The sequence below is a fragment of the Corvus moneduloides genome, chromosome 16, assembly GCF_009650955.1.
Source record: "Corvus moneduloides isolate bCorMon1 chromosome 16, bCorMon1.pri, whole genome shotgun sequence".
Taxonomy (NCBI): Eukaryota; Metazoa; Chordata; class Aves; order Passeriformes; family Corvidae; genus Corvus; species Corvus moneduloides.
The window spans coordinates 8,846,548-8,861,169 of record NC_045491.1 but is presented as its reverse complement, the minus strand read 5'-3'; the positions used below and the strand labels follow the sequence as shown (position 1 = coordinate 8,861,169).

The 14,622-nt window shown below is 57.5% G+C and overlaps 2 protein-coding genes across 2 annotated transcripts; one reads left to right on the top strand and one right to left on the bottom strand.

Moving 5' to 3' along the window:
- Nucleotides 1-36: 36 nt before the first annotated feature.
- On the top strand, nucleotides 37-10,027 carry CHTF18 (chromosome transmission fidelity factor 18). Its single transcript, XM_032125486.1, has 22 exons — nucleotides 37-176; nucleotides 306-470; nucleotides 608-734; nucleotides 814-988; nucleotides 1,073-1,162; nucleotides 1,296-1,348; nucleotides 1,541-1,682; nucleotides 2,213-2,425; nucleotides 2,550-2,647; nucleotides 2,908-3,031; nucleotides 3,154-3,281; nucleotides 3,926-4,019; nucleotides 4,097-4,195; nucleotides 4,475-4,605; nucleotides 5,185-5,347; nucleotides 5,458-5,682; nucleotides 5,775-5,924; nucleotides 6,321-6,451; nucleotides 7,563-7,695; nucleotides 8,455-8,565; nucleotides 9,209-9,266; nucleotides 9,723-10,027. The coding sequence occupies exons 1-22, from the start codon at nucleotides 83-85 to the stop codon at nucleotides 9,857-9,859; spliced, it is 2,841 nt and encodes a 946-aa protein (XP_031981377.1). The 5' UTR covers nucleotides 37-82; the 3' UTR covers nucleotides 9,860-10,027.
- On the bottom strand, nucleotides 10,024-12,263 carry GNG13 (G protein subunit gamma 13). The gene is made up of 3 exons (XM_032125491.1): nucleotides 12,007-12,263; nucleotides 11,059-11,181; nucleotides 10,024-10,509 (listed from the first exon to the last, which is right to left on the bottom strand). Exons 2-3 carry the CDS (start codon nucleotides 11,154-11,156, stop codon nucleotides 10,404-10,406), a joined length of 204 nt encoding a protein of 67 aa, XP_031981382.1. The 5' UTR covers nucleotides 11,157-11,181; nucleotides 12,007-12,263; the 3' UTR covers nucleotides 10,024-10,403.
- Between the last annotated feature and the right edge of the window lie 2,359 nt (nucleotides 12,264-14,622).

The window sequence follows — 14,622 nt, the reverse complement described above, 5'->3', positions numbered from 1 at the left end:
AATCAGCGGCGACTCCGCGGCGCGCGCGGGCGGAAGCGCGGCGGGCGCGAGGCCGGTGGCGGCGGCAGGGCGGGTGCGGCCCATGGCGGACGCCGAGGCCGGGGCCGAGGATGGAGCCGAGGATGGCTTCTACAAGCACTTCGCCGCCGAGCTGGAGGTGCTGGCCGAGCTGGGAGGTGGGCGCTGCTGCGGCGCTGAGACCGGAGGCGGTTGCGGCGGAGGGAGGGAGCGGGCGGGATCGTGGTTTGCGCGCCTACTGCGGGTTCTCTCCGGTGACCGGCCCCGTGGTCTGGCCCCTCTTGCAGATGAGCCATCCCCACCCGCCGGGCCCAAAACCTCCCAGTTCCGGGGCAAAAGGCAGCCGCCGGAGGAGCCCGCCTCCCCCGGGAACTCTCCCGGGGACACCAATGCCAAGAAGAGGCACCGGGACTGTGTCCCGGCCGTGTCCCCGCCAGCACCCGAACCACGCAGTAGGTTTGACCCGGTTCCCCCGGTGCTGCTCACCCCTGTCCCCCCGCCCCGAGCGGTGCAGGGTGCTGGAGCATCCCATGGGTGCCACCGTCCATCGGTGATGCTTCTCCCCTTCCTCCCTCCTGGTCTCTCCCAGCCCCGAAGCCGAAGCGGCAGCGCCTGGAGGCTGTTAAGAAGCTCGATTTTGGCGCAGACGATGAGTTGGCTCCGGATGTCTCCTGGGATGGTGGCCCAGAGGCGCCTCTTGCTCCCCACAATAGCAGGTTGGCCACCCTGAACCGCATTTTTAACAGGAGCGAGGGAAAGGGCCCTTGCCCTACTGAAGGAATTGATGTTTTCCAGCTCGAACCACCTGGAGATGAGTGGAATGAGCCCCCTGCAGACCACACCACCCTTGGAAAAGAAGAGGGTCCTCAGGAGACCCCCCATCCTGGAGGATTACATCAACGTGACGTCCACCGAGGGCACCAGGGTCTTCCTGGTGCTGCGAGATGATCCCTGCAGGACGGGGGTGGAGGTGAGGAGGGATCAGAAGGTTGGGTTTGCTTCTCTGTGGCCTCCAGGTGGCTGAGGAGGGGCTGTTTGTGCTGTGTCCTTGCAGCTCCCGGATTCCCTGGGCTGGAATGCTCGCAGGCCGCTCCACTTGCTGGGCGTGCCCTTCTCCTACCTGAAGGAGCAGGTGGATGAGGAGGTACCGCATCTCCCACTGACCTTCCCCTGTTCCTGCCACCCCTGCTGGCCACGGGGCTGGCTTCCAAATTCCTGCTCCCCCAGCTGTGGATTGGGGGCTGTCTCTGACCCCCCTCTCTGTGTTTGTGCTCAAGCGTCGCAGGCAGGTTCTGGAGGCCTCACAGCAGCTGACAGAGATCATAAACAGGTGAGGTGTTGGGATGAAATCCCACTCCAATCCAGATTTGACTCCTAGGTGCTCTTTTGGGATCAATTTTGGGGACCTGCAAGCAAAGGAGCCTTTTTGCTCTCATCACCCCCAGCTTGGGGAGTCTGGGTGGAATTCCCAGCCCTGCCGTGACTCCCTGGGTGGTTGGGGTAAATTAATTCCTTCCTGCAGCTGCCTTGGGAGCGAGCCCAGCACTGAGAGCCCGGATCCCAGCATGGACACGGATCCAGCAGCCGAGGAAGAATCTGCATCCCACTGCCTCTGGGTGGACAAGTTCATGCCCCGGCGCTACATGGAGCTGCTCAGTGACGATGTGAGGTGCTGGGATAAGTGGGGCTTGGGATGGGTGGGGTTGGCACCTCTGTAACTCTCCTTTAATGCCATGGGATCAGGAATTGGCTTTAGAAGTGCTGGCTGGAGGGCTGTGTCCGTGCTGGCCCTGCCTGGGATCAGTCCTGAGTCCCTGGCAGGTTGGGATGGCAAATTGTCACTGGAGGCTGTGGATGTTCTGACTAAAGAAACTATGGAATGTGACCAAAATGAGACGAAAAGGATTGGGAGGGTTTTAGCCAGGAATTGTTGGCTATTTTGATTTTTTTTGGGAATAGTAAAACTTTTGTAGGGAATCAGGGACAGCAGGGATGGGGCTGATGTGACTTATCCCAGATTTCCCTGAGGAATGGGGGCTGAGCTGGGAAGGGAAGCGTTCCCACATTGTCCCAGGGAGATGCCAGGTGGAACCCTGAGCAGCCTCCTCCATGAAGGAGAGCCTTCCTCTGTCCTCAGCCGGATTTTTTCCAGTGTTCATGGATTTTCCTTGCTTTCCTCGCCCCCCCCCTGCAGTACACCAACCGCTGCCTGCTGAAGTGGCTCAAGCTGTGGGACACGGTGGTGTTCGGCAAGGACAAGGCTCTGAAGAAGGCCAAGCCTAGCCCTGCAGCTCATCCCCAACTCAGCCATCCCAAGGAGCATCCCAGCAAGTGGAAAACCAAGGTCCAGCTCACAGAGGAGATTCTGGAGGCCGAGCTGGACCAGCACAAGAGACCCAAATACAAGGTGAGCAGGAGGGGATGTCGCTGTGGGTCCCTCTCCTGCCACCAGCTGAGGAGCAGGCTCGTCCCCTCCATGGAGGATGCCCTGCCTCACTGCCTGCAGGGGTGACCTCCTCTCTGTGCCACAGGTGGCCCTGCTCTGTGGCCCCCCTGGCCTGGGTAAGACCACGCTGGCCCACGTCATCGCCAGGCACGCAGGGTACAACGCTGTGGAGATGAACGCCAGGTGAGCCCTGGGTGCCAGGGGAGCCCTGGGTGCCAGGGGAGCCCTCGGTGCCAGGTGAGCCCTCGGTGCCAGGGGAGCCCCGAGTGCCAGGGGAGCCCCGGGTGCCAGGGGAGCCAACGCCTGCTGCCGTGTTGGAGGTGATGCTGTTCTGGAGGTGATGCTGTCCCAGGGGTGATGGTGTCCCTGGGGTGATGCTGGCGGTGTCCCCATGCCCGAGGTGTTCCTGTGCCACACTCACCCATCCCCGTGTCCCCTCACAGTGATGACCGCAGCCCCGAGGTGTTCCGGACCCGCATCGAAGCCGCCACCCAGATGAGGTCGGTGCTGGGCTCCCACGAGAGGCCCAACTGCCTCATCATCGACGAGATCGACGGCGCGCCCGCGGTGAGCCCGGCACACCTGGACTGACTCCTTCGGCATCAACCCCTTAAATACCACCCCATTAACAGCTTCTGCTCTGTTCCACGGGCAAGAATCCATCCCTTCCATCTTTGTTTTCCCCCCAGGCCTCCATCAATGTGCTGCTGGGCATCATCCAGCGGAAGGATGCGGAGGGCGAGGCAGGCGCGGGGCGGCGGCGGCGGCGCGAGGGGGGAATCCTGCTGCGGCCCATCATCTGCATCTGCAACGACCAGTGAGTGTCACCTGCCTGGGGGGGACAGGGACACCGGACCCTGCCCCCAGACAGGAGGTGGCTGCTGGTGGTGTCTCTGTTTGAGTGGAGCTCCTCACATCCTGGGGTCAGTTTGGGTCCCTCAGGACAGGAAGGACGTTGTGGGGCTGGAGTGTATCCAGGGAAGGGAATGGGGCTGGGGAAGGGGCTGGAGCACCAGGAGCAGCTGAGGGAGCTGGGAAAGGGGCTCAGCCTGGGGCAAAGGAGGCTCAGGGGGGACCTTGTGGCTCTGCACAAGTCCCTGACAGGAGGGGGCAGCCGGGGGGGGGGTCGGGCTCTGCTCCCAGGGAACAGGGACAGGAGGAGAGGGAACGGCCTCAGGCTGTGCCAGGGGAGGTTCAGGTTGGATATTGGGGAAATTCCTTCATGGACAGGATGGTCAAGTATTGAGTGGACCAGGCTGCTCATGGCAGCATTGGAGTCCTCATCCCCGGGGGGATTTAAAAGCTCTGTGGATGTGGCACTTGGGGACATCATTTCATGGTGGCAGTGCTGGGAGAACAGTTGGACTCAGTGCTCTAGGCTTTTCCAGCCTAAGTAATTCCATGATTAAGAATGGAATTCCCTGCTGGGCTCTCTCAGACCCCCGTGTTTCCCTCCCCCAGGTACGTGCCCGCCCTGCGCCCGCTCCGGCAGCAATCCTTCCTGCTCAGCTTCCCTCGCACCGCTCCCTCCCGGCTCGCCCAGCGCCTCAGCGAGGTCTGGGGTGTCCCAGGGCCCCCCTGTCCCCCTGGCTGAGTGTCCCCTCCCCGCTGAGGCCTGTCCCGCTCCCGCAGATCGCGCTCCGGCAGGGAATGCGGGCGGACATGGGCGCGCTCCTGGCGCTCTGCGAGAAGACGGACAACGACATCCGCTCCTGCATCAACACCCTGCAGGTACTGGGGACACCAGGGTGGCCCTGGGAACACGGGGATGGCCCTGGAAACATGGCCATGGCTCTGGGGATACAGGGATGGCCCTGGGGACATGCTCCTGCTGCAGCTCCGGCCTCGCACTGGGACAGAGGGGACAAAACTCCCTTCCAGGCAGATCCCTGAAACATCTGCCCTGTTCCCTGGGGTGTTTTTAACCCTACACGTAGAGGAGGAGGGGGGTCGCTGTGTCCAGCTTTTCCCAGGGGTTTTGGGATCTCCATGCCTTCGCTCCTGTTGCAGTTCCTGCACGGCCGAGGGCAGAAGGAGCTGAGTGTGCAGGTGGTGCAGACCATGAGGATCGGCCTGAAGGACCAGAACAAGGGGCTCTTCTCCATCTGGCAAGAGATCTTCCAGCTCCCCAGGGCCCAGAGGTAAAAGGAGGGGTTTGTTAGATCTGCTGAGTGCTTGGGGCGGTGGTATTCCCATTTCCCAGAGAAGCTGTGGCTGCCCCTGGATCCCTGGAAGTGTCTGAGGGAGGCTGGATGGGGCTTGGGCCAATGTTCTATAATTCCATGACCTGCAAGGTCCTGGAGAGCAGCTTTTTGAGGAGATTTGTGTCCATCATAGAATCCTGGAATGGTTTGGGTTGGAAGGGAGCTTAAAGCCCACCCAGTGCCACCCCTGCCGTGGGCAGGGACACCTTCCACTATTCCAGGTTGCTCCAAGCCCTGTCCAACTTGGCCTTGGACACTCCCAGGGATCCAGGGGCAGCCACAGCTTCTCTGGGCACTCTGTGCCAGGGCCTGCCCATTGTCACAGGGAAGGATTCCTTCCCAATATCCCACCTAAACCTTTCCTCTCTCAGTCTAAAGCTTTTTTGCCACTCCACTTAGCTCCCAATAATTCGGCATTGGCATTGCCTCCAGTGCAGTGTCCCAGGATCCAAATATTCCTTGCTGGCCCCTTCAGTACTGGGAAACCCTCAGCTCTTCCCTTCGGGCTCTCTCCAGGCACAGGATAGGAATGGACCCCTCTTTGCCAGCCCAGCTCCTGCTGGGGGATGAGGACCTGTCACACCCTGGGGGCTCAGCTGGCTTCAATTCCTCTTCCCACCGCTTCCACCACATCCTGCACCTCTCCATCTCCTCGGGAGAGCAGGAGAAGCTGGCCCAGGTGAGGGGGGGAGCCGGGTGCTGGAGCTGAGCTCAGCGGGAAGCTCAGAATCCCAGCGAGGTGCTCTGCTGGAGCACCCTACACCCTTCTGATCCCAGATCCCCTTCCAGGGCCTGTTTGAGAACTTCCTGAAGATGAAGGTGCGGGATTCCAGCCTGGGCTCCGTGTGCCTGGCCCTGGAGTGGCTGGGCTTCTCCGACCTGCTGGGCCGGGCGGTGCTGCAGGGGCAGAACTTCCAGCTGCTGCGGTACCTGCCCTTCCTGCCCGTGCTGTTCCACCTGCTCTTCGCGGCCACCTCCATCCCCCGGCTGGCCTATCCCAGCAGCCAGCACGAGGCAAGTCCAGCAGGGCAGGGTGACAGCCTGGCCACAGCTCTGCCCCTGCAGGGACACCTGGCTCAGCTGGCCCTGCCCTGTCCTGTCCCTAGGCCCTGGCCAAGCTGACCCAGATGCAGAACCTGGTGCTGTCCATGGTGTCGGGGATCGCGCCCAGCGCCCGGAGCCGTGCGGGGCAGCAGGCGCTGGTGCTGGAGGTGCTGTGCCTGCTGCTGGACATCATTGCCCCCAAACTGCGGCCTGTGAGTGTCCCCAGCCCCTGTCCCTGCTGGGGGCCCTGCCTGGCTGCTGTGACCCCTCTGCAAACCCCACCCTGATGAGCGATCCCGGATCTCTGTCCCAGGTTTGGGGTGGGTTTGATGTCACGGTGCAGAAGCTGGAGGGAAGCTGAGGACGGGGTGCTGAGGTGCCCAACTGTGGGGAGGGGTCCTGGGCCCCACCTGGGGTGGGCTTGGCTGAGCAGGGCTTTGGGGAGGTGTCAGAGTCACCCCCACCCAGGAGAGGGTCTGTCCCTGCTCTGGGAAGGATGTGTGTCCCTGAGAGGGAGCTAAATTTGATCTGGGTCCTTCCTCACCCAGAGACAAACACTGTGCTTGGGCTGTTCAGGGTTTATAAGTTGTCTGCTGTCCCCTGGCCAGGTGAACACGCAGCTCTACAGCCTGAAGGAGAAGCAGCAGCTGGCTGAGCTCATCAGCACCATGCTCACCTATAACCTCACGTACCTGCAGGAGCGCCTGCCTGAGGGCCAGTACACCTTCAAGCTGGATCCGTGAGTCCCAGGGCTGGGTAGAGGGTGTGGGAGTCAAAATCCTTCCCTGGGAGGGTGGGGAGGCCCTGGAATGGAATTCCCAGAGAAGCTGTGGCTGCCCTTGGATCCCTGGAAGGGTCCAGGGCCAAGTTGGACAGGGATTGGAACAAGTGGAAGGTGTCAGGGTTGGAGCTGGATGATTTTAAGATGCCTCCCAATCCAAACCATTCCAGGATTCTGTGATGATTCTCAGGAAGGAGTTGGGACTCTGGGCTTTGCTGCATGCCCAGTGTGATCCAGCTGCCCCATCACTCCCTCAGGCTGAGGCCGAGCAGGTTGAGCTTTAATGGATTCAAGGGAAGGGAGCAGTTTCCTTTGTCTCTGACCAGAGGAGGGGCTGGTGGCAGGACAGGGCTGACCCACCTGGGCACATCCCAGTGGCACCTGGGAGTTGTGTCCCAGCATCTCTCTGGCAAACACCTCTGATGTCACCAGCAAAACCTGTGGGGTTTTCTTTAAAACTTTTCAAATCATTGGTGTGACAGCTGATTTCTGATTGGGTGCAGAGCCCCCTGACACGGGGCTTTGCTCCCTGCATTTTAGGGGCAATAATGGTGAATGAATAGTGAATAAATAGGGAATAATCAGGGAATAAATAGTGAATAAACATGAAATATTGGGAGCTGGTGGAGGGACTGGTTGGTGGCTCCTCAGTGCTGGGGATACTGAAACAGGCCTAACTCCAGACCTGGTCCCCCAGCCTTGTTAAGGATCCCGCTGCTCTGACGATCCCAAATTACTGTTCCTGGCTGGATTCCCATTAAACCTGTCCCCAGGGGCACCTCGGGGTGGCTGTGAAGGTCGTGTTGCTGCTGTGCCCATGGGCTTTTCAGGGCAATCTGTCCAGCACAGACCCTCTGCAGTTCCCTCTTTCTGCTTTCACCCAGATTCCACCCCTGGAATCCCTCCCACATTCCCATTCCCGCAGTTCCCTGGCTCTGCACGGGGGAAACTGAGGCAGCGTGGCTGGAATTGCGCTGGGATGCTGGGAGGGACAGGGCTGGGAGGTGCTGGGGCTCCCAGGCTGCACAGTGCTGGGTTATTTTCAGTGTCAAGTCCCTGTTCCCTGCAGGAATGTGGAGGCCGTGTGCCGCTTCCCGGCGCTGCCGGCCCGCAGGCAGCTCAGCTACCAGGCCAAGCAGCTCATTGCCAGGGAGATCGAGCTGGAGAAGATGAGGAGGACGGAGGCACGGAGCCTGGGCCAGGTGGGGATTTCCAAAGGGGTGGCAGGGCTGGGGATGTGGAGAAAATCCTTAGGGATGTGGTTTTTTCCAAAGCAGTCGGTGGCTTTGGCTCCGTGAGTGGAAATCCAGGATTAACCCCCCTGGCTGCAGCTGGTTCCCTGCACAGCTGTGCTGGGCTGCAGGGCTCAGCTTTTTGCAGGAATTCTGGAGGCAGTTAAAGCTTTGAACCTTTCCACTCTCCAGTAAGGGCTGTGAGGAGGTGGGAATTTTAGGTGGGAATTTTTGGCTGCGGTTTGTATTTATCCGTGTGGGAGGTGAACTCTTCCCTGCCTGCTGCACTTCCAAAGGTCCTAAAGCCCCCAGGAGGACCAGAGTGGCTCTGCCCACTGCCCTGGAGGCAGGAAAAGATGGGAACAGGTGGAAAAGGTGGAGAAACATCCCAGGTGTAGCCACTGCCTGCCCTGCCCTGGTGCCAGCGGGATAATTAATCCCTGGGAGCCCCTTGGAGCAGGAGAAGGGCTCCTGGGGGATGTGTGGGATGAAGAGAAGCTGCAAAAACATCTCTGAAGGCTCCTTGTTTACATGTGGAGTCCCAGGGAATGGGCCTTCAGCTGGGGGTGATCCCACGAGGCACAAAATGATGGAAAAATCCATGGGATATTGCAATCCAACCTGGCAGCAAGCAGGGCGGGCTGGGATGGGGGTGGCAGATGCTCAGTGCCCAACCCTGGAGCTCAGACACACCAAGGGGAGCCTCATTCAGGTGTCTCCTCCCTGCAGGATCCTGGGAATGGCCTCGGGGAGGAGCGAGGGGACCCGGAGCCAGCGGGGTCCCCCAACCACCAGCAGCGCCTGGAGCACATCGTGAGGAGAGCGGCGCTGCACGACAAGGTCAGGGGCTCCACTGCTGCCCCAGTTCCTGCCCCAGTTCCCACCAGCCCTTTCCCGGGCTGCCAGACACTCCCTGGCTCCACTGGAATTTGGTTTTTTTAGTCCAGTTTCCTTTAATAGCCCAGCTCAGCTCCGTGTGTCCCATCAAGGCAGCTCTGGGATTGGGGTGAATTGGATCTGGGTGACATTTTGGATGCGTCCTGGGAAGTTTTCGTGGTGGGGGGAGGGAAGAGCTATGGAGATTTGGGCTAAAATAGCTGAATTTGGGCTCTGTGGGAAAGCAGCTTGGAAAAGCTGCTCTGGAATGATCCCACCCTGGGGATCCTTGGGTTCCAGGAGAAGCAGGGATCATTCCCTGGCTCTGCCCCTCTCCAGGGCTCAGCTGCCAGCCCTTTCCTGAGTGTAAAAGCCCACACGAGCCTTCAATTTTGTCTTTCCCACAAATTTGAATGCCGTTTGCATTCCCAGCCCACTGGCCCTTCCTGCAGGATTTACATTTAGCTCCTGCTCGCCTCAGAAGTGCCTTGGGGTGGCTGAGCCTTGCCCAGGAACGATCCTGCCATGGTTTTGTCCCTCTCTGAGCGGGAGCTGCAAGTGCAGGTGCTCCAGAGCCAACTCCATTCCTGCTTTTTGCTTCCCACAGCCTGAGACGGATTTTTTCGGGAGGCCACTCCAGCGGAAAGAGGCGGCCACGGCCCCGGGTGGGTAACACAGGTGGCCTCAGAACTGGGTGGGTGGCACAGGGGACAAAGGGGGTGGCAGGTGGGTGGCACAGGGATGGGGGTCCCAGCCCCAGGTGGGTGGCACAGGGACAGGGGGGCCCCGGGTGCCACTGGGGGCTCTCCCCATTCCCAGTGCCAGGAGCAAAGAGGGGCTCCTGTCCCTCAGCCCCAGCCCCAGGGGACAGCAGTGGTGTGGTTGGACACACAGACACCAGCACAGCTGGCAGGGAGTTCCTGTGGGCAAATCCGTGGATTCTGGCCCCAGCCAAAGGGAATTTTGGGTGCTGGAGGCTTTGCAGGATTTGGGATATGGAATCATCAGCTCTACCCTTCCAAGCCCTCTCCCTGCTCCCCAAATCCCCCCTCTCCAGCCAGGGCACAGCTTGTAATTTTAAGGTTTCCTGCACATTTTTGAGGTGGATTTTCCTCGTGCAGCCCCTCAGGTGTCCAAGGAGGAGTCCCTGGAGAGCCAGATGGGAAAGGCCGTGGGGAAGAGCGACGTCTGGTTCCGCTTCAACGAGGGCTTCTCCAACGCTGTCAGGAGGAATCTTTACATCAGGGACCTGCTCTAGCAGGGCTGGGGGGGAGCCAGGAATTCTGGAGCTGAAAGTGAAGGGATCCGCTGGTTTTTGGCTTTCTAACCCCTGGCTGGGGTGTGTGGCCATGATCTTGGTGTAGAGTTTTGTATTACCCACGTATTTTGTTTAAAAAAAGAAATAAAATATCTCTAAAAAAATTCATAATGAATTATTGCTCTGTTTATTTCATTAATAAAGCTTGAGGTGCCCGATGTGCCTGTTTTACTGCAAACTGAGATCCTACAAAAGTATCTAAAAATCACTGAAAAAGGGGTTTTTTTATAAAAAGCTTCTTTACAAGTTGCAAAATCTGCCTTTTTTGGTGGCAGAAGTGCGAGATGAAACCCCAGCAAACCTTGGAGCAGTCTTTGCTGTGCTCCTGCCCCATCCCAGGGGCCTTTCCCCACGTCCCCCCCATTTCTAAAACCCCTTCTAGGACTAAACAAGAAGAAACGAGGTGAGGGCAGGGTTTTTGTTCAGGTTCTCATGTTGGAATTGGAACTAACTAATGGAAAATCCCCTCAGCAGGGGGGAGCCCTCAGAGGATGGTGCATTTGCCTTTCTCCACCCAGGGGTTGTTCTTCATCAGCTCCGGGTTCAGGAAGGGATCTTCAGGAATGCCGTCCTCGATCCACTTCACAAACCTGCAGAGAGGGGAGGGAGGGTGGGCACAGCCCCAGGGGGGTTCAGGGCAGCCAAGAGGGGGATTTGGGGCCGGGGTAAATCCTGCTCTGGTGGGGGGAAACCTGGGATGGGCCCTGATCCACTGGGAATGATGGGGGGGGGGGGGGGGGGGGGGGGGGGGTGGAAATGGGGGTGTTCCCAGCTCTGGGACACAGCAGGGAGGGAAAAGAGCCATCCATGACTTTGGTTTTGAGTCTTGAGCTCTGGAAAGCTCTGGAAAGGGGGGATCTGCACCCTGGGGGGCTGCTGGGGTCATCCACAGGTCAGGAGGTGCCACAGTGCTGCCACATCCCAGCCACCACTGGAAAGGGGTCGGCACAGGGGGGCTCTGGGGCCAGCAGGGGGGTTCTGCCCCTGGGGCTTGGAGGGTTTAGAGATCCATAAAGGGAAAATCTCATCTGGGAGCACCCAGGGCTTTGAGGGGGGATATTGGGGGTGGATTCGGCTCTTGGGGACACAGGGATGGGAGGGAGGGTGGGGAGGAGAAGGGAAGGGGAGCAGCCACTCACTCAGGTATGGTCTTGGAGGACATCTCCCTCTTGTAGGCCAGCTGGTACTTGAGGCTTTCCACCTCTTTTTTCCACTGTGGGAGATCCCACTCGTCCATGGCGCTCTCCGAGGGCTCCGTTGGGCTGGGAACAGGGATTTTGGTGCCTTGTCCTGCCCTGGTCCCTCAAGTCTGCACCCCAAAGGATCCCCTAGGATGGGGACAGCGTGGCCCAGGCTCTGGGGGAGGTTTCCAGCCCCGCAATGGAGCGGTCAAAGGCTCCAGGAGCTTTTGGGGTTGTTTTGGTTGAGTCAGAGTTTGCCCGGTGCCCCTCTCATGCAAAACCCAGGGACTGAGCCAGATTTGACTGAAATTTGGGTGGTGGCATGGCTCGGGGTGGGGAGCAGCAAACAGCAGCCAGAGGCTGTTTGGGAACGGGGGAGTTTGTCCTTTTCCTCCCTGGCCACGGCTCTGACGGGACCAGGAGGGATTTGAGGCATCCACACGCTGGGTGATGAGCCCTGGACACGGCTCACGGGGTGGCCAGCGCTGATTTGGGGAGCAGAGCAAACCCGTCTGTATCCCCCACCCCATTGCCCCCAGCAGTGCCCCAGGGGGAGGACGGGTGTGATGGGGAAACTGAGGCACAGAAGCTGGGGGGACAAGCACCTGGCACCCTGTGCCACCCCAAAAACTGGTAGCACAAGGGGACCTTCCCCAGCCCGGGGTGATGAAGCCCAGGGGTGCCCCAGCTCCGGCAGAAGGTCAGGCAAGGGCTCGAGGTGCTGGGAAGGTGAAATCCTGTCCCGGGCACGGCTCCATCCCAGCCCCGCTCCATCCCAGCTTTGGCATCCCCCAGAACTCCAGCCGGGAGCGGGATCAGCCCCATGGCCGCTCCGGCCTCCCCGGGAGCAGCACCCCGATCCCGCTCCAGCCATCCCGGCAGATTCCCAGCGCGTCCCGCTCCCACCTGTGTTGGGAATGCCGGCAGCAGAGGCAAACGGGGCCGTGTCCGCCGGCCTGGCCCTGCCCGTGCTCCTCCCGCGAGCGCTTCCCTGGCTCCTGGCGATCCCAAATGCTCGGGATAATCTATTAATGCACGGCTGGTGCGGCTGGAGCCGGATAACGGGAGCGTCCTCCCCCCGCCGCTCCCGGGGGATTTGGCTCCGCTGGAGCGCCCCGGATGAAGGCACATCCTGGTACGCGGCGGCCGGGCGCCGGAATTGGGTTATCCCGGCTTCCCCACGATCCGGAGGGACCGGAGGGAAGGAGGGGATGGGTGTGGGACACCCCCAGGGAGGCTCCGCATCCCTGCTGCCAGTATCCCTGCTACCCGCATCCCTGCCCGCATCCCTGCTGCCCGCGTCCCTGCCGTGGCTTTCCCTCTCTGCTGCCCCTGGATCTTGTGGTTCTTCCCACTTTCCTGCTGCTGGAGGAGCTGGAGAGGTTGGACAGGGGCTGGGAATAAAAAAAGGGAACAAATAAAAGAAGGAGAAATGGCAAAAGGGAGCAGTTGGGACTGAACATCTGGCGGGTGAAAGGGCAGGGGCAGTGCGAGGGGAGAAGGGCAGCGTTACAGAATTATTGACGGGGGAGTTGTAGGGAAGGACAAAAACCCCAGAAGAGTTGGGAATTGATTAAAGCCAAATAACTGATGGGAAAACAGAGGTGTGACATCCCCCCCCCCCCCCCCCCCCCCCCCCCCCCCCCCCCCCCCCCCCATTAACGTATTGAAAATAAACTTTGGGTAAAAGTTGTTGCTTAAAAAAATCCCAAACAAGGTTTGCACAAAGCAAACCCCACCCAAATCGCCCCCAGGGGAATCAATATGTGATATTTATATACCTATAAATCCTATAAATACGCATTTAATATAGGATTTTGTGTCCCCGCATCACACCTGGGCTGGGTTGGGCTAATTCCACCCAAACCAGCTGGGGCTGGATTCCTGAGGGACCAAATTCCCTGGGAGAAGAGATGAAACAAGGGTGAAATAGATATAAAAAATAATAAAAATCATATATTCTATATTATAACATATATGTAAGATTATATGTATATATAACTACATATCTATAAATGTGATAGAATAAGTAATATCATAATATATATATTTTACTATAACATATTTTATATATATAAGAGAATCACAGAATCAAGGAATGGTTTGGGTTGGTATTTTTATTATATATAATTCTATTTTTAATTATATATAATTCTATTTTAAATAATACATATTTTATATAATAAGTAATATACATATTTATATAAATTATATTTTATTTTAGTATATATAATAATATAAAATATATGTGCATATATACACACATACAAAGACCAGAGAGTGTGTATATATATATATATTTATATTTACACATACACATTTTATATATATATATATATATATAAAAATATGTATTGCAGTGGAAAATAAATTCCTATTGCATATAGGTGTTTATGTAGGTAGGATCCCATTTCTAGATCAGATTTATAATGCTTTTTATGTAGTCTGGATAATATATAATGTATAGAAATACATATATATGTACAATGTATACAGATATGTTTCCATTCATGTGTAAATATGAAAAGATAAATATATACATATAAAATAGATCTAAATATAAATAGTAAATAAAAATAAATATAAAAATAAATATAATAAGAATCATAATAAACATAAATATAAGCATAAATATAAACAATTATAAACATAAACATAAATAAAGGTTTACTGAAAGAGGCATCCTATAGGACATATATAGGATACATTTATATATATAAAATATTAAAATATATTAATAAATAATGTCGCCTGTCTGCCCCCGTGAAGTGCCAGGAGCAGGATGGTGCCCTGGGCTCCCCTCCAGCCCTGGATTCCCACTGGATCCATGGAAGAGCTCCCGGGCAGCCTCCTGGAGCCAGCGGGCTCCTCCTGGCCGGGAGGCTGCCAGAGGCTGGGAATCAGCCGGGATCCATGGAGCTGTGTGGGGGCAAACCCTGGGATCTGCTTTGTTGGGAACATCCCAAATCCCGCGGCTGCTGCGGGGGGTCCGCGATCCCAGGGATTATCCCGATGTTGGCATCCATCCCAATCCCTGCGCTGCCTCCCCGGGCATGGGAAAGGCTCGGCTTTAACGGCAAAGTCACCGCGGGGATGGGCGATGGATTCCCGGGATTTGGATTCCCGGGATTTTCCATGAGCTGACGGCAGCCGGGGCTGAGCGGGACAGGGAATTTAGGAATCCAGGTCCATCCCATGCTCCAGGAGCAGCTCCAGGCAGGAGCAGGGTGTGTGATTCCAGGGATTCAGGGGTCCATCCCATGCTCCAGGAGCAGCTCCAGGCAGGAGCAGGGTGTGTGATTCCAGGGATTCTGGGGTCCATCCCATGCTCCAGGAGCAGCTCCAGGCAGGAGCAGGGTGTGTGATTCCAGGGATTCAGGGTGCAGCCCCAGCAGCAGATGGGGCCAGCATTCCCCTCGCCACCCCCCGGGCTTTGGAGATTACAGAATGATGAACTCCCCCAGTTCTGCAATATTAATGAGCGCAGCCATCTGTTAATCTGGCATTTTCCATAGTCCTGGT

Excerpts from the sequence above, each read along its gene's own strand:
- GNG13 (XM_032125491.1), bottom strand. The coding sequence starts at position 11,156 with ATGGACGAGTGGGATCTCCCACAGTGGAAAAAAGAGGTGGAAAGCCTC. Across the intron at positions 10,510-11,058 it reads TCCTCCAAGACCATACCTGA|GTTTGTGAAGTGGATCGAGG; the intron begins GTGAGTGGCTGC and ends CCCTCTCTGCAG.
- CHTF18 (XM_032125486.1), top strand. The coding sequence starts at position 83 with ATGGCGGACGCCGAGGCCGGGGCCGAGGATGGAGCCGAGGATGGCTTC. Across the intron at positions 3,282-3,925 it reads ATCTGCATCTGCAACGACCA|GTACGTGCCCGCCCTGCGCC; the intron begins GTGAGTGTCACC and ends TCCCTCCCCCAG. Across the intron at positions 4,606-5,184 it reads CAGCTCCCCAGGGCCCAGAG|GCACAGGATAGGAATGGACC; the intron begins GTAAAAGGAGGG and ends GGCTCTCTCCAG.